The 16,106-nt window shown below is 30.2% G+C and overlaps 3 protein-coding genes across 7 annotated transcripts; 2 read left to right on the top strand and 1 right to left on the bottom strand.

Annotated features, from left to right (window-relative positions):
- The first annotated feature begins 1,857 nt into the window (after positions 1 to 1,857).
- Positions 1,858 to 5,012, top strand: LOC136772535 (chymotrypsin-2-like). The gene is made up of 5 exons (XM_066725579.1): positions 1,858 to 1,978; positions 3,290 to 3,434; positions 3,832 to 4,160; positions 4,222 to 4,470; positions 4,570 to 5,012. The coding sequence occupies exons 2-5, from the start codon at positions 3,380 to 3,382 to the stop codon at positions 4,711 to 4,713; spliced, it is 777 nt and encodes a 258-aa protein (XP_066581676.1). The 5' UTR covers positions 1,858 to 1,978; positions 3,290 to 3,379; the 3' UTR covers positions 4,714 to 5,012.
- A 506-nt stretch (positions 5,013 to 5,518) lies between these two features.
- spz (Spaetzle domain-containing protein) lies at positions 5,519 to 9,379 on the bottom strand. Of its 3 annotated transcripts, XM_066725115.1 has the most exons (8): positions 8,988 to 9,379; positions 8,697 to 8,857; positions 8,144 to 8,570; positions 7,463 to 7,665; positions 7,086 to 7,145; positions 6,904 to 7,007; positions 6,304 to 6,506; positions 5,519 to 5,682 (listed from the first exon to the last, which is right to left on the bottom strand). In XM_066725115.1, the coding sequence occupies exons 2-8, from the start codon at positions 8,754 to 8,756 to the stop codon at positions 5,612 to 5,614; spliced, it is 1,128 nt and encodes a 375-aa protein (XP_066581212.1). In that variant the 5' UTR covers positions 8,757 to 8,857; positions 8,988 to 9,379; the 3' UTR covers positions 5,519 to 5,611. The 3 variants fall into 3 exon arrangements, with proteins under 3 accessions (XP_066581212.1, XP_066581211.1, XP_066581213.1); XM_066725114.1 differs by having other exon boundaries at positions 8,697 to 9,379; XM_066725116.1 differs by lacking the exons at positions 5,519 to 5,682; positions 6,304 to 6,506 and adding an exon at positions 6,550 to 6,819 and having other exon boundaries at positions 8,697 to 9,379.
- A 2,346-nt stretch (positions 9,380 to 11,725) lies between these two features.
- Positions 11,726 to 15,962, top strand: LOC136772258 (RCC1 and BTB domain-containing protein 1-like). 3 transcript variants are annotated; one of them, XM_066725111.1, is made up of 11 exons: positions 11,726 to 11,888; positions 11,972 to 12,076; positions 12,181 to 12,386; positions 12,470 to 12,628; positions 12,701 to 12,962; positions 13,032 to 13,159; positions 13,226 to 13,495; positions 13,563 to 13,687; positions 13,754 to 13,851; positions 13,918 to 14,048; positions 14,113 to 15,962. In XM_066725111.1, the coding sequence occupies exons 2-11, from the start codon at positions 11,989 to 11,991 to the stop codon at positions 14,251 to 14,253; spliced, it is 1,608 nt and encodes a 535-aa protein (XP_066581208.1). In that variant the 5' UTR covers positions 11,726 to 11,888; positions 11,972 to 11,988; the 3' UTR covers positions 14,254 to 15,962. The 3 variants fall into 3 exon arrangements, with proteins under 3 accessions (XP_066581208.1, XP_066581209.1, XP_066581210.1); XM_066725112.1 differs by having other exon boundaries at positions 11,726 to 11,894; XM_066725113.1 differs by having other exon boundaries at positions 13,918 to 14,035; positions 14,113 to 14,252.
- Positions 15,963 to 16,106: the final 144 nt, after the last annotated feature.

Here is a 16,106-nt window from a genome sequence, read left to right as displayed (position 1 = left end):
TTTAAAATAAATTTTCATATGGTCGCAAAGTTGCATTATTTTTACTACAAAATGTCACGAATTCATCGTATTGGAATCGTTTCCCTTTAACCTAGCTTAAAAAATGTTTACGAAAAAAAAAATACCTATATTATTTGGATTTTTAAAGATATGTAACTAATTCTTTAATTGAGCCAAATCATGAAAAACAGACATAATTAATTTTTGTTTGTAAACTGTATGAAAGATTCATACCTTGCAACATATTTTCAAGTGATGTTGATAGTACGAAACTAAATTTTTAAACTATTTGAATGTTTTTTATTGAAGTTAAAAGAATATAGCGTTCTAGAATAAATTTATTCTTAATTTTTGAATCGACTATAACTCGAAACAATTTATAACCTTATTAGTATTAGTTTATATCAGCGACATGTGACGTCTAATATAATATTTATATACTACATTAATGTAGTACTTATATAGGTTTCACTATACCGAGTATAACAGATGACGTGATTTAAATCCATTAATTTTTCTCGTAAATTGATAAATATCAAAAGTAATAAAGAAGATTGCTGATTTCAATTGAAAATATTTAATTTGTATTTATTTTAAATTAATACTTGTGATGCAGCTAATTACTCTCTATAAAATGCATATATTTTATTATTGGTAAATGAACTGTGTTTGCATTTTAAAAGTAAACCGTTTTTATAAACTTTCATATTTTCATAAAGGTTGGTTTTTAAAAATTAAACGCTGAAACACGTAAACTTCTGCATTAAGCATTTAGGGGTTCAACCTGCCGTACATAACGAGGGAAACTATATTATCGCACAGTGATATAGAATGAAGGATGATATTTATAGATAAGAAAATCTGAAGGGTCTGGCTTATTCTATCATTCTTTAAATTTACCGATACACCTCCTAATGGACTTTCAATAAAATTCTAACAATACGTATACATACACTCTGGTGTAAGCGCTTAAAAATTGAGGGTTATTCTGACGAGATAGTACGTACGGCAGTGATGACAGAGACAAAGATTTGTTTAAAACACACAAGCCCATTTCTTCGAATACATATTTACTATAGTTCAAAGAATTTAATTTGAAATAAATAAATTTTATAAATTTAAAAAAATTAAAAATTTTGAAATAGAAAATAAAGACATATTTTTTATATAAAAATTAATACTTTTAATTAACTTTGTATATTGATTGCTTTAAAAATATCAGATTAATTATAAATGTTTTCTAAAAAATTTAAATAAATATTTGCTTAATTTTATTATTTCGTTCATTGGAAATGAGGCTATATAGTTATTAATATTCTAGTCTATGTAGGAAAAGTTGAATTAACGATTTTTTAAAGCTAACAAAAATTGGATCATTATATATCATACGATATTTAATTATACAGGATCCACCAAATAAAGGGACACAAATGAAAGTCATAAAATTGTATTTATTGTAGTAGCTCTAGAGGAAATATAATTTTTTATAAGACATTTCTAAGCGAAATTCGAAGAACGCTTGAAAAAGTTTTTATAGTAAAAATTGATATCTTTAAATTATGGTTGTGAAGTTTATAAACAAAATTTTATGTGCATGGTGTGACGTTTTATCTAGCGGATCCTATATATGAGAAACTATATTAATAAGTTTAAGAGCAGTTTTAAAAATGAGTGCTTTGCAAAAATATTAATTTGGCCGACAGCAATAACTATCGAATCGACGAACTCTTTTTATTATTTTTTTATTTCTATACCTTTCTATATCTTTATTACACTTCAGTAATAATTTATAATACCCTTTTTCCAATACCTAACTGATAGTGACGTTCTTTCGACCTCTTAAGTAAGTGTATATAAACATTCTGCATTTAGAGGTCAGACTACGACTGCCGCATTACTTGCTGTGTGCGGCCCGAGTTATCGTAAACGTGCTTCTTTAGTGAAGCTTAAAGATAATCGTTTAGAGTGTGGCACTTTGGTAAGGATTTTGAATTTACGTTTTCAAATTAGTTAAAAGTGACATTTTAAATTTGTCAAGGTTATATATTTTGGTATAATAATAACATTGTATTGATAAACGTTGCTTTCACATTACTCTAATTAATAGTACACTTTAAATTTTGTATTTATTTTACATTGTAGAAACGGTAATAATTTAATTTGAGAAAGTATGCGTGCGTGAAATAATTGAAATTTTGTAGTGATGTTTCTTATACAGCATTCATCGTTAATTAAAGCTTTCTATAAAGTCAAATAAAATTATGCAGAGAACTTATTATGTTTAAAACATTATTAATTGACTTCAAATATAGTACCAAAAAAAACAGTTAATAAGATAAGATTTATTATTACTTTGACAAAATATGACAAATGTATCAATTTGTAAGCATTTATTTGTGTCAGGAATTCCCTTTAATGAAGCCGTTAATTTTGGTTATAGGATCATTTTATTTCTTTCTCACTTTTAATGTGGCTACTGAAGCATTTTTATATGAAATATTTTTGTAAATTAGTTTCGTCTCATGAAAGATTTTTGCCAATAAAGATATTAAATTATATCACCCTTAAAATTAAATCTTCAACAAAATATTTCTGCTTATTTTATTTCATAAAATAAAACTCCAAAAAATATCGCTTATATTTTTCAATATCGAATTAAAAATAAATTAATATGACTATCTAAAATGTCAAATAATCTTGCGTTTTTAAGTGAGTTAAAGTTTGATATGATTAAGTACATATAATGTCTTCATATTATTGTTTTAATAAAAATATAATCATCTTTGCCAAGTAGAAGTTAAAAAATTCTGAAATTAGAATAATGCTTTTTAAATCTTCGTAATTTTCTTTCTTATCGCTTTGATTAAAATCCGTGGCTTATTACAGGTGGTAATAATTATATCATAACGATTTTAAAATAAGAATTATATAAATAAACAGTAACATGAATTTATGATTTTAAAAGATAATAATATATTTTAATTAAATCTAAGAGAAAAGATTTCTTGATTAGCTCTTTCTGTTCAAATAAATGATGGACATATTACAACATAATGTGACTGATGTATTGAAATTAAGCAACTGCTTTAGATAAGGGGATAATAAAATGTTAAGCTTTGGTCCTCTAAAGTTTTTATGATTGTATTGAAATGTGTACCAAATTAAACTTTAATGGAACACATTAATTGTGTGCATGAATAAAAGAATGTAAATGAGCAACTGTTCGAATGACTTGATTTGCTTTAAGCAGCCATAGAGTCAGCAAAGTGAAAAATTTAAATATTTGCAGGAATTAGCCAATTCTTTACGAGCTATATAAAGGTTCGTAAATTCAGAGAATCCCCTTATTCCTCCTGGAAAGTAATAATTTGAAGAAACTATGACGCCTACTATCTTTGGAATACTTCTTGCCGTTCTGGCTGTGGCTACAATAGGTATAAGACTTTAACAATTGATTATTTTTTTAATTTATACTATAATTATGCATATACATCAGGATGGAAAGTAGAACCTTTTCATTTCCGGAGCTATAACTTAAAAGTTTAAGAAGCAAACAAATTACGTTACGTTTCTAGATTCTACTTCCACTATAATTTTTTTTATAAACAATCATACTTAAATATTTGTTTCAAACAAGACTTAATAAAGAATATACGCGCGCGTTGGGTTTTCATACTTTAAATAAAACAAATAGATTATCTTCGCAATTTCTACAAAAACCAGCTAATCAACAGTTTTATCTTAGAGAAAAGAAGTATTTTATTTTAAGCATTTATTTGTATATATATTTATAAATAATATGTCATCTAAGAAAAAAAAAATCAATTTTAGGCACTAGAGCCGATGAACCGGAAGATTTACTCGGGGCTCCAAATGCTGCAAATCACGAGTTCCCGTTTATGGCGGCTATCCTGAAGAATGGTGTTATGTTTTGTGGCGGAGCCCTTATTAGCAATCAAATGATACTTACCGCAGCACATTGTGTTCATCCACTAATGACCGATAAGAGAGCCAATGTTGTAATTGTTACTGGATCGAACATCTATTATCAAGGTGGACAGAGCCACAAAGTAGGCAGATACTTTATCCATAAAAATTGGAATAGACCAATAGGTAATGGAGGACCACAATTCAATAACTTCGACATTGGTGCGATTAAGGTAAGCATTACAATTTTTAATCTATAATGATTTTTTTACAATTAACAATTATTTGTCGTAGCTCGAGGCTCCTATTCAAATCACTGCTAATCAGAGGCCAATCGCTATAGTAGATAGTACACCCGCCATTAACACTGTTGGAGTTATTCCTGGCTGGGGTAAAACTGAAAACGGTAGAGTTTCTTCGTATCTTAGAAAACTTGCCGTAAAAATAGTCTCTATTCAAGAATGTCAGAGATGGTATCGGTATATGGACATTCAGGCTCATAATCTCTGCGTTTTCAGATCTGTAGGAAGGGGAATTTGTAGTGTAAGTATCGTAAAACAAATTTTCAGAGTTGACGGATTCACCTAATCGTTACAGAGAAATGAGGTTAATAATAATAAAATAAAATTATGTATATTTTAGGGTGACAGTGGCAGTCCTCTAATTGTTGGTGGTAAGTTAGGTGCCGTTGTTTCCGGTGGTATTAAATGTGCTGTTGGTGCACCAGACATTTTAACCAATGCAAACTTTATGAAACGTTTTATCAATTGGGCACTTTCCCAATAAAACTGAAAGTGTGGAATACATGCTGTTGGGCAACGTGTTATTGGCAAACTTTGAAATATTAACTTAATAACGTTCATAAGTTTTTCAGCTTCTACTAATTTATTGAATTGTGCAAAATAGTTTTATTTTGAACACAAGCATGTATTTGTTATAAATACAAGTTTATTATTTTAAAATATTATTGTATAAAACTACCTCCATGTACATATCAAACAAATATTTGTTATCTATGCATTTTGCAATAAATTTGTATGCCTATACGTCACTAGTTAGCATAAGCTAGTAAAAAGATTTAACTCGAAAAATGGCTTTAATTTGACCCACTGACAGTAGTTTTAGTATTAAAAGGAACATGATCCTCTTATTATTTGTCATGTTATTGTTTTAATGGCAATAGCCTTTACTAGGAAACAGGTGGTTAAGATTTATTGCTGAGTATTCATAAACTGCAGACCCTAGGCACAAGGGTTGATTCCAAGAGGAATACCGTTAAACCATTTTTAGGTTTAGCCCTTGATGTAAGAGTTATTACAGGATGAAGTCTCTTTAATCTCTTTGCATTACCATAATTAACCAGGCTCCCTAAGTCAGCGCTTTAGTTAAATCTCTCTCATTTCTTTTAATAGTATATAGTTTTCTGAAATTACCAAAATGGTTTAAAAAAAAAGTGAAACGAAAAACGCACAAAATATCTATTTTTTTACGTAGATATATACAAATACAAATACATAAATATGTAGTTATATAACTGACGTACATTACCAAAGTTACAAAATCCATAATATTCAATTAATCTTGTTGAAACTTTACACAGTTGATTCAAACAATATTCTTTAAATAATATTGGTGACAATCTATTTGAATTTTTAATGAAAAAAAAATGCGAAAGGATATAAGCTTATATATAGGAATGAGTGTTTCTTTCAAAACCATCAGTTATCCTCCGTGCTATTCTAAACATTTTGCTTTCTAAAAATGAAGAAAAACAATACATAAATAAAATATTTCGCATTATATTAGATAGAATTTGGAATATGTATCGATGTATTGATGGGCACAAATAAGCATTGGGGTAAGGATAACCTGGCCAAAGCACTGGTTTTATAGACCGAGTATATGTAAACTCTTGTGAAATCAATGCAACAGAGTCAAAGATTTACGAATATGCTTTATGGAATTTAAACTGCATAATTAATTTAAGTTTAAAAGTAATACCAATAAAAATGGTACATTTTAATGCATAAAAATCATTGTTTACATTAGTGTGACTTTCGGCGTGGTCACAGCATAAATATACATTTTACTTATCGTTTTCATTCGAGATAGATAAAAATATTTAGTATTATTTCCTTGCGTACACACGACTTATACGAGCATTAGATAATACTTATAAATAAGCTTTACATTAATCGGATTTATATATTCTAGCCTATAATATGTACAATGATAACGCATATTAAAACAAAAGAGTGCGATGATACCAATCCGACTAGAACTTTATTTTAAAAATTGTTTTCATCCTCGTCTGACTTTTTTTCTAGAATCACATTTGACTTTGGCTCTTATTGCCAGGTGTCTGGTTTTGATTACCTAAATTTACACCCATCCTTGTATACGGGTTCCCTGTGAACGTTACATGGCAACAGCAACTGGACGGAAAACGAAAGAATTCCGGTACGACTCTACCATCCGGTGTGACTGCTGCTAATTGTCGGTAAATATACTTCTGTTTGCAAATTGTCTTATATCCCTCCGCAATATCTTCGAAGACCTTGCAATTGTTATTCTCGTTCCTACAGAAAAAAGTGATATTATTTTTACAAAAATCCTCTGCAATTAATTCTTTAAAATATTTTTATTATAACACTTATCGCGAAATGTCGATGCAAGATATTTGCTCCAAATTTAATGATCTTTTACAAAGGCTTGTGAGCATGGAATAATTAATTCTTTTTATGTAACCAATAGTTCCTTAAATCACTGTATTACAATCTACTATAACTAGTCTCGTGATTAAAAGTTTTCAACTAATTATGTTCATTACTATTAACTTGTCGTTTTTTCATTGAACGTGATCTTCATAAAAAAAGTTCAAAATGTGAAAATCTATAAAACAGTAGTACTAATAATACTTGTGTATTCAAAGTGTCAATAGAAAAATGTATGTTTTTCTTAAAATTTGACACTTACAAGCACGTTTCAATTCGCACCCCTTGTCTAAAGTTGTCCTGATTCACTACGTACAACCACTCCTTTCTTCGGCTTTCCGCGGACCTTGGATATACCACTTGTTCCTAACACACCAAAGGAATAGAAAAAAACATTAATGATAATTCTCAAACTAGATTTTTATATCCTTCAACACTACTTACAATAGAAAGGCAAAGTGGAACATCGTCTGATACGTCAATTCGTTGAACAACTTCAGTTATCTGAGAAATAAAAAAAAAGAAACAATAATATTAATGACGGTAAAACCTCACTGCATCTTATTCTGTAATCTACAAAAAGTTTCTCTTAAAGCATTGAAAAACGCAGAGACGAAATATCTTTTATCTCCATAACTGTAAAAGATATTCATTTTTTCATCCGTTTTTTGAAAGCTCCTTTATATTTAATTCTAAGTGGTCATAGAAACGAAAGATTAATATATTTTACGGTTTTCATATATAAATTAATTTTTACAATCAGCAAGGGCGATTTTAATTGTACATCCTAATATTCTTAACAATCATATTTTGATACTAACATCGATAGTGGCCAAATTTTGTAAGCTGTTGTCCATCCGAACAGCAGTTTTTACCACCTCTGCAGGGTAGAAAGCAGCATCTTCGCAATAAGTCTTCCCATTGCATTCCGGTGCTTTTTTCAAAGAGCTCTGGTGGGTAATTGGTTGGTCATCGGGGAAAAAAATCTTCTCGTCCAAAGACATCGTATCCTCTTTTGGGGATTCTGTAAACGAAGCAACAAACTCCACATATTGCACGACACTTCTACGAAAATTACACCTATCTTTAATATAATGTTTGTATCAATGCATACTGTAACTAAAGAATATATTAGCCTTCATTATTTTTAAGACACTAATTGCGCTAATTTCTGATTTAATTGAGGCTAGTAATTTTAAATTGTAAAACGATGTGTAAGTTAAAAAAATAAATAATATAAAGAGAAAAGCTTTATTCCCCATAGGTCTCCTTTACTTTGTGTCACTTGTTAATTTTTCTTAAGCCAAATAATTTTCTAATTAAACAAACAAAAATTGGTAATTGAAATTTGCAACGTATGTAGTTAATGCGCGATGTGAATAAAAAAAGAATCTTAATAAACTATTTTCTATATATATATAAGGTATAGTAACTTAAAACAGAGTGTCCTAAGGTAGAAGACTCTCCCGAATAAATTTACGGTTTGAATATTATAATCCGACCTGTAACAATTTTAGTAGTCTGTTTCGGAGCAGTTTTCGGTTTTTCCATAGTGTTTTTATAAAGGTTCTCGTCGTTATTTTTTTCATAGTCCTTAGGGATGGGATTCCTAGTTCCATAAACGTCATCTATCATCGTATTAACGTAGTCACGAGAAATAGCGTGGCTAACTATTTTATTTTTCTTCTCGTGTTTGGAGTTTGAGGATGAGGATGGGGTTAAAGATGAAGAAGACGAGGCGACTCCAGAAGGACGATTATTATTAAAATTCTTCTCGGCACGATTGTTAACCGGTGTTTGCTTCTGATTAGTCTTATGCTGCGGTACCATGGGCCACATTGGCTGATTAGACATATCAAAAGGCATTGGTACAGGTCCAGGCCATCCGTACCAAAAATCGTATGGTCGTCCTCGACATTCTTGCACAACCTGAACAAAAAAGAGATCCCGTTATTTTATTTCTTAATATTCTGATACATTTTTTCTTTATAACTTTAAAAAAACAATTTTACATTCTCAATTTTAACCTTTAAATTATACAAACGAAGTACCAACCAAAAATAGCAAGGATATCCTGAAGACGAGGATGTTTCTGTGTCTTTTTCTTAGCAGCATTTTATTAGTCAGTGTCTGTTCTATATCTTCTCCGTGAGTCCTCCCGTGTTCGAGGAGTGATACAGTTACGTGCAGTTTCAGGTGCAATGAGCAGCAGTCAACTGTCAGACAAACCGAGGGAGGACGTGGGTGTATGTATTGTGTAGTAAGAAAGAGAAAAGATAGAAGAGGAGGTCAGAGTAACGCAAGAAGTGCACGAATAATTAAGAACGGAATCGATATAGGTCCCACCGAGCAAATAACAAGTAAATTTATTCCTTAATGAGACTGCTGTGTCCCTCCGTCTCCGTGGTCAGTGATCAGCGGCCAATTTGGCCAGGCCGGTTCTTTGCTTCGATTATAACGTCCGTCTATGTCGTAGAATAATTACAACCACACAAAAGTAACACCACACGATAACGCGTTCGTTGTTTCGACCATTTGTCTCGTGCGCACTGTCAGGACACACTTACGAGTGTGCAAATACCAGTTTATTAAAAGAAAACAAACAAAGTTAGACGATCGCAGGTTCCTCTAGATTCGTAAAACGACTCAGCAAATTTTTGGCACTCCAACTTCAATGCCAATTCGTAAACTAATAGATGCGATGCTAGCATTCAAGAGCTTCAATAACCTTGGCTACTTCTATTCAACTCTCCTCTTGTCCCTTGTCCCTATGAACTTGGGTGGGGGAAGTGTAACAACAGGTTGGCCTGAGATACCTGTCCAATCCATTGTCCTTACTCGAGTATTCTATTGTACCTTCTATACGATTCATTTGCCTTACCGACACTGAAAAGATACAAAACTCCTGTAGAGTCGAATATTCGGTTAGTGGGCCAATGAGTATCATATTCTGGGACTCGTCTGTATTAAAACTGCAGTAATAAAGTTCTGTACACTTTATACCTGTCCCCACCACACTCTCTAACCAACTTTATCCCTTCCCTATCCCATTCGATACCCACTCCAAAATTTCCACAAATTATGATAACCAATCAACTAAACTTTTTCTAAGTTTCGACCAATCGCTGCTATAGTTATTATCCCATTTATCTTTTGGAAGCTTCCTGTTGGCTGTTCCTCAATTACGATTTCCTAAAATTTCATTTATTTTTAGTAACTATATAGCGAAACTTTGGAATTTTTCTGTCTGTTTTGCTTCTATCGTCGAGAGAAACCGAACAGCCTCTGGTGCAAATTTTAATTCATTTGGTCAATATGAAACGAATTAGTCATTGCTCCTTGTGCGTATATATCAATTAACACAATGAAGCTTTAGTGCAACTTTGTGTTTTAAAAATTCCGTGAGTGGTAAATGTTCTATGTGTAAAGTGAGAATTGCAAATTTTATGTTAATCAGCTTGAGTTTTTACAAATAGTACAAATTACCAACTGCCTGAATCAAAGTATAAATTAATTGTGACTGGAGTTTCTTGATATGAGATTTTTATATAAAATACAATTTTATGTGTGTAGGTTGGATTATGAATTTTTTGTATTAAACGTAATTTTAGTGCATGGGTGATTTAACATTTATTGCATTAATATTTGTTATCCTCCTTTTTTAAATCATCTATTGCGGTTTTTGAAATATGGTATGAGAATTTATTATTAAGGAAAACTATTTGATAGTTAAAAAATTCTGATTGCATGAAGCCTGCAATTATTTATTAACAATATTGCTCAAATAGTTTATTTTCTAATATCTTTGTAGAAATGTTAGTGAAATATTTCGGTAATATTTATATGCTATTATGGAAGATTTAATGAAAAGGATTTAGATGTGTGTGTCGCTGTAGGATGGCTCTACTTTTTATAAATTTCTATACTTTGAATGACATTAAGTAATGTACACTTCTAATGAAAAGTTCAGGCAGTGCAAAGAAACCCCAACCCTTGGACAAGACTCACCCCTCCCTCTTCTTAATTTCTAACTGTATTTGCGAGAAACAGTTATCTATTCTATTTACACACTGCTTCTCATTTTCACCAAATAAAGAAATATGAATATAATATCTCATCAGGCAATTATTAATCAAATATCAAGCTCTAATTTTATTATTTCATGTAAGTTCACTCTTTGTTAAATACGCTAATCGCTATATAATGTTAATATCTCGCAATTGTTTCTTGTAAAATAATATTTCTGATTAAATAAAACTAATCAATTATATCACTATGTAGGATGTTTTTTTATTTTCTTATAAAGACAAAATTATAATTATGTTTACATTGATGTACATACGGAACGAATAGCTGCTGTGCTATGAAATAAGTTAGAATATTGTCTTACTTTAATTTATTATATAAGTTCAATATAGTTCAGTTATCAGAAACAGATTTCATAAGAGATAGTTTCAGTAATGAGAAGAACATAAATATTATTTGATAGTATTGTTTTGTCTAATATCTGCACAAAATATCTGAAAATATAGTTCACGAAATAGTGAAGTTTCTGCGCCGTAATTCAAATTTAGTTTCCTTGAACGATTTTCGGTAATGTTGGAATTAATAAACTTATTATAGTATTTTATTGAATAATTAAACGGAAAAGCTTAGATTTCTTATATAATATACCCATATATGGCTATATATGCATTGACCTGACTTTGAACTTTCCAATACCACAAGTACACATGTCTGGTAAGCTAATCTTAATAACTATTCTTTTATAGAAATAAACTCGAATTGTTTGTTAATTAAATAACAATTCTATCTTTTGTCCTTATTCACTTCAAAATCTCATCTCTTTAACTACAGGCATATGCAGTGTTAGTATAATTGTATTTGTTTTTTATTTTAATTTTAGTCTAATAATGTTAACAAAGGTAATATAAGCAGTAAGTACTGATTTAAAGAAAAAAAAATTAATTTAAGCGCCAATTATTATACCGAGAATATCGCTTTATCGTTGTAGGTAAAATCGATAACGAAAAAGTGCACAACTTCAGTTTAATCATTTAAATATTTGAACATTGGAAGTTGGAAGTAAATTGGAAGAGTTTGAGCCTCTTGACTTGATTAATTAGTTTTCTCGTTTAGTTAGATTAATTGTTATTTTTCATTCAATGCTATTTACTTTTTTAAAGAATTACTCTACTTTCCACTACCCAAAATTGAAAGTATTTATTTCCCCCGACAGTAATAAGCGTATGTGTGAATAAAACTACGTAATGTATAGGTTAAGTTGAACACAGCTGACGTTTAAAAAGAATAATGTTATTTAATTGTAGATTATTTATAATCAAAGATGTCTACCTCAGATCTAAAACACTGGCCAATTTTTAGTCTGATAGATCAAAAGTTTATTTCCCAAATCCATATGGTTGTGGTTTATGGTAATCTTTTATTTGTTACACTACACACTTTGTTTTGACTATGATCTTATTTGTATTTTATACGGTGTAAAAATTTAAATTATATACTTACAATTATTATGCAGGTAATTTGGGTAATGAAAGTTTAATGGTTACCAAAGATGGAACAGTATATGCAATTGGTAATAACACCAGTAGGTGCTTAGGAACTGGAGATTCGTTAAGTTCTTTACATCCTAGAAAAGTAGAGGCACTTTGTGGCAAAGGTCCCATTAAAACTTTTGCATTTGGTATTGGACCACATGTTCTAGCTTTGATGGTAAATGGAGAGGTATTTATTTGCTTTTATTAAACTATTATAATGATTAAAGAGATAATACGTAAGAATAATTTTACCTGTCATTCAAATAAAAGGTATACTCTTGGGGATTTAATGCTTACTGCCAGTTGGGGAATGGAACCACCAATGAAGGTTTGACACCATCTCTTATAACTACGAATTTATCTGGCAAGATTGTTGTGGACATTGCTTGTGGGAGTCATCACTCTCTTGCTCTTACGGATAAAGGAGAGGTAAGAATAAATATTTATTAATATGTAAAGTTTAATTTTTGTTTAATAAATCTAAAATATATGCTTCTATAGCTTTATGCTTGGGGATATAATAATTACGGACAAGTAGGAAGTGGACTTAATTCAAACCAAAGTACACCAAGAAAGATTAACTCCAATTTGTCAGAAAGAAAAATTGTATCCATTGCTTGTGGCCAGTTATCATGTATGGCTGTAACTGAAAATGGTGAAGTTTATGGCTGGGGAGGTAATGCTGCTGGCCAAATTGGGAATGGAACTTTTACGAACCAATTAACCCCTTGTAAAGTTATAGGCTTAATGGGAGTGGTGATAGGTGTGAATGATTCATATTTATATTTAATAGAATATGTTAGCTTTGACTAATGATTTGGCAATTTTTCAGAAAAAATAGTATGTGGTTATTCACACACTCTAGCACTTAGCGATGGAGGAGTAATTTATGGTTGGGGCAGCAATACTTATGGGGAATTAGGATTTGATAATAAGACAAACATATGCACACCAACAAAGGTAAAAGAAAAAAGTAATTTTTGTTATAAGAATTTTAAAACTAAGGATACATTTTTTTACTGAAAGCTTTCAGCATCAAAAATGGGAATGGTTTCTGATATAGCTGCATCACACTGTAATCATATCAGTGCCGCTGTCGGTGCAGGCGGAAAAATTTTCATGTGGGGACAGTGCCTTGGAATAAGTATTACAGAGCCAACACTTACTTCCCTTTCGCATTTACATAATGTTCTAGCTTGTTATGCTTCCTGCAGTGTTATGCATTGCCCTCTCATTTTGCATGCAGAGGAAGAGATAAGTGTTATGGACTGTTTAAGAGAAGCATTTAATGATCCAGTATGTTCCTTTTTTTTCTAAATATATGCATTTAGTAGAATTTTATTGAAGTATGGACTGTTTTCAGGCACTCAGTGATCTTGTATTTGAAGTACGAGGCGAACCTATTTACGTTCATAAAGCTGTTTTAAAAATTCGATGTCAGTATTTTCGGACAATGTTTCAAGAGCATTGGACTGAAAATAGTGAAAGGTTAGGCAATAAAATAATTAAATCAGAACTAATTATCATAAGTGCGTATTTTAAATTTGTTTGCAGGATTATCAAGCACGACGATTATTCCTATGAAGTTTATAAAGCATTCTTGAAATATTTATATACCGATAAAGTTGATCTTTCGCCGGAAAATGCTTTGGGTAAATCTTTTTTAGCGCTCTAAATCCTTTGCTTGTTTAAATAATAATATAATGTTTTATGTGCAGAGCTTTTGAACTTAGCAAATGCATATATCGAGCCACAGCTAAAGCGTCGCTGTGTTGAAGTGATAAAGCAAGGAATTACTATTTCAAATGTTGCGCTTCTATATAGTACTGCTATTGAGTACGACGCACAAGTAAATATTTTTATAATGTTATCTGTTATTTAGCTTAGACTTATGATATATGAAATATTTTTAGGAGCTAGAAGAATTCTGCTTTAAATTTGCTTTAAGCCATATGACTGCTGTAATTCAAACGCCAGACTTCGCCAAATTAGACGACAAAACTTTTAAAACGTTCATAATTAAAGCAGCTAAAGCAGGAGCTTTTAAAACGTAACTTTTATTAATCGTCCAGTCTGGATTATTGTAAATAAACTGATTTACGACTTTTTCTGTTCCTTTACAAATGCTCAAGGAATAATTCTTTAGTGATCCATGATGACTTGAAATCTTTAGCAAGAGAAGTTGTTGTGATAATAACGTTTACACACAGTTTAGTGCATATTACCTGGTCTTTCTACACTTCTTTATGATAGTGTAAACTTCATGTGTAACATTTGTTTACTTATATAATTTTTATGGAGAATACTAACATTGCAGGCAATACTAAGAGACCTTTTATAACTGCTACTCTATTTTAACAATAATATGTTTATGTAATAATTACTTAATTTTAGCGTGGTATTCAGAAATGTGAATTGAACTCAAGTTCAGCCTGGCTTCATTCGAGTCGACTCGAATATCGTAGGCTTTATATAGTCCGGAGAATCCAATTTCTCGAGTCGACATTTATTCGCGATTATTAGTACTGCCGTTAATGCATTGTTTTTTTTTACATTTAGCTGCTTACAAAAGAGACTTAGGGCCGTTGTAATTTGGAAAAATTCAGGGCTGGAAACCTTAGAATTTGAAGACAAAAAAGCAGTAATCATTCTAGGTAGACGGTAATTTCATGCGAAAATGATAAATTGTTATTTAATTGATCTAGTTTTACTTCAGAGTGTCTTCATTTCAAGCTCCCGAACATAAAAAATGCTTTTTTGTTTTCAAATTCTGAGGTTTCCAGCCCTGAATTTTTCCAAATTACAACGGCCCTTAAGTTTTATACATTATATAATTTATTTCTCTATAAGGCAGAATTAGGAAATTTACATATGTGTGTAAATTCAGGAGTTTCAAAGAAAATATTTTTAACTTAAAAAGCGTTTACTTAATGTTTCTAAGAATTCAAGACGAAGCATGTTGCTACATGCTGTACTGTGTTTTATTGAATGTCTTTTTCATATTTTTTTACGTAAATTTTTTATTTATGTTATAAGTTAAGAGAACTTTTGGTATAAATGACCATTGTTCCAGATTTTTCAAGTAATGGTAAGTTTTTTGAATTCAGACAAATTACAAGTATTATAAGCTTAAATGTTCGAAGTATAAAAGAATATATTTCTTTTTTATAAGAAAAGATTTAAATAGCGGCGCAACAACATTCAAAATTAATTCTTTAAATTAACAGCTAGTAACGCCCGCGGCGTTCTATTAGATGAAAATCAAATTTGATAAAAATTATTCACCATTTGAAAAAAATAACATTTTTATTATTAAACATATTTTATAAGAAATCAGATTTATTATTTGAAAATCTTATGAAATTGCTGTTTAAATACATTGGGACAACCTGGAAATAGTATGCGTAAAGGTGAGTTGAGTAGTTGCCGAGTCGCCATTCTGAATTTGTTATAAAAGTTCTGATATTGATTACATAGTTGTTTGAATTTTAAATCTTTTTATCACATAAAAAAAAATACACGAAACGAAAGACATTTTTATCAGACTTCTACCTTAAAGTATGCTTTATTATTTGTTGTATTATGGACATAATTAACATATGTTTGGCTTTCTTTGGTTATTATTGTAAACTATATATATAATTGTCGAACATAAAGAAAATTTATTAAAACAATTATATAATACTAAAAATAATTTGTAACTCAAATAAAAACTGTGCTTTCTTTGACTAGCATATAGCTTTAAATATATGCACATACATTATTATTTCCACTCAAAGTTAAAATATGTTATATTTTATGTCTTAAACTTACAAAGATCTGTTGATAAAGTATAAAGCATTTATAATTTTATACTTTTTAAACATAAGAAATTAACTTTAGCTGTTAAAATATGTGCAATTAATGT

Source organism: Prorops nasuta, unplaced genomic scaffold, assembly GCF_024137725.1.
Source record: "Prorops nasuta isolate Cenicafe-Biocafe unplaced genomic scaffold, Cenicafe_Pnas_1.2 PNAS00004, whole genome shotgun sequence".
Lineage (NCBI taxonomy): Eukaryota > Metazoa > Arthropoda > Insecta > Hymenoptera > Bethylidae > Prorops > Prorops nasuta.
This window is presented reverse-complemented; position numbering and strand designations above follow the sequence as displayed.

Bases quoted from the DNA above. Each gene is read 5' to 3' on its own strand.
- spz (XM_066725114.1), bottom strand. From the start codon at position 8,756: ATGCTGCTAAGAAAAAGACACAGAAACATCCTCGTCTTCAGGATATCC. The intron at 8,571-8,696 runs GTTGGTACTTCG...TTTTTTGTTCAG, and splicing joins GGATATCCTTGCTATTTTTG to GTTGTGCAAGAATGTCGAGG. The intron at 7,146-7,462 runs GTTAGTATCAAA...TTTATTTCTCAG, and splicing joins AAAATTTGGCCACTATCGAT to ATAACTGAAGTTGTTCAACG.
- LOC136772258 (XM_066725111.1), top strand. From the start codon at position 11,989: ATGTCTACCTCAGATCTAAAACACTGGCCAATTTTTAGTCTGATAGAT. The intron at 13,688-13,753 runs GTTAGGCAATAA...ATTTGTTTGCAG, and splicing joins TGGACTGAAAATAGTGAAAG to GATTATCAAGCACGACGATT. The intron at 14,049-14,112 runs GTAAATATTTTT...AAATATTTTTAG, and splicing joins CTATTGAGTACGACGCACAA to GAGCTAGAAGAATTCTGCTT.
- LOC136772535 (XM_066725579.1), top strand. From the start codon at position 3,380: ATGACGCCTACTATCTTTGGAATACTTCTTGCCGTTCTGGCTGTGGCT. The intron at 3,435-3,831 runs GTATAAGACTTT...AATCAATTTTAG, and splicing joins TCTGGCTGTGGCTACAATAG to GCACTAGAGCCGATGAACCG. The intron at 4,161-4,221 runs GTAAGCATTACA...TATTTGTCGTAG, and splicing joins TCGACATTGGTGCGATTAAG to CTCGAGGCTCCTATTCAAAT.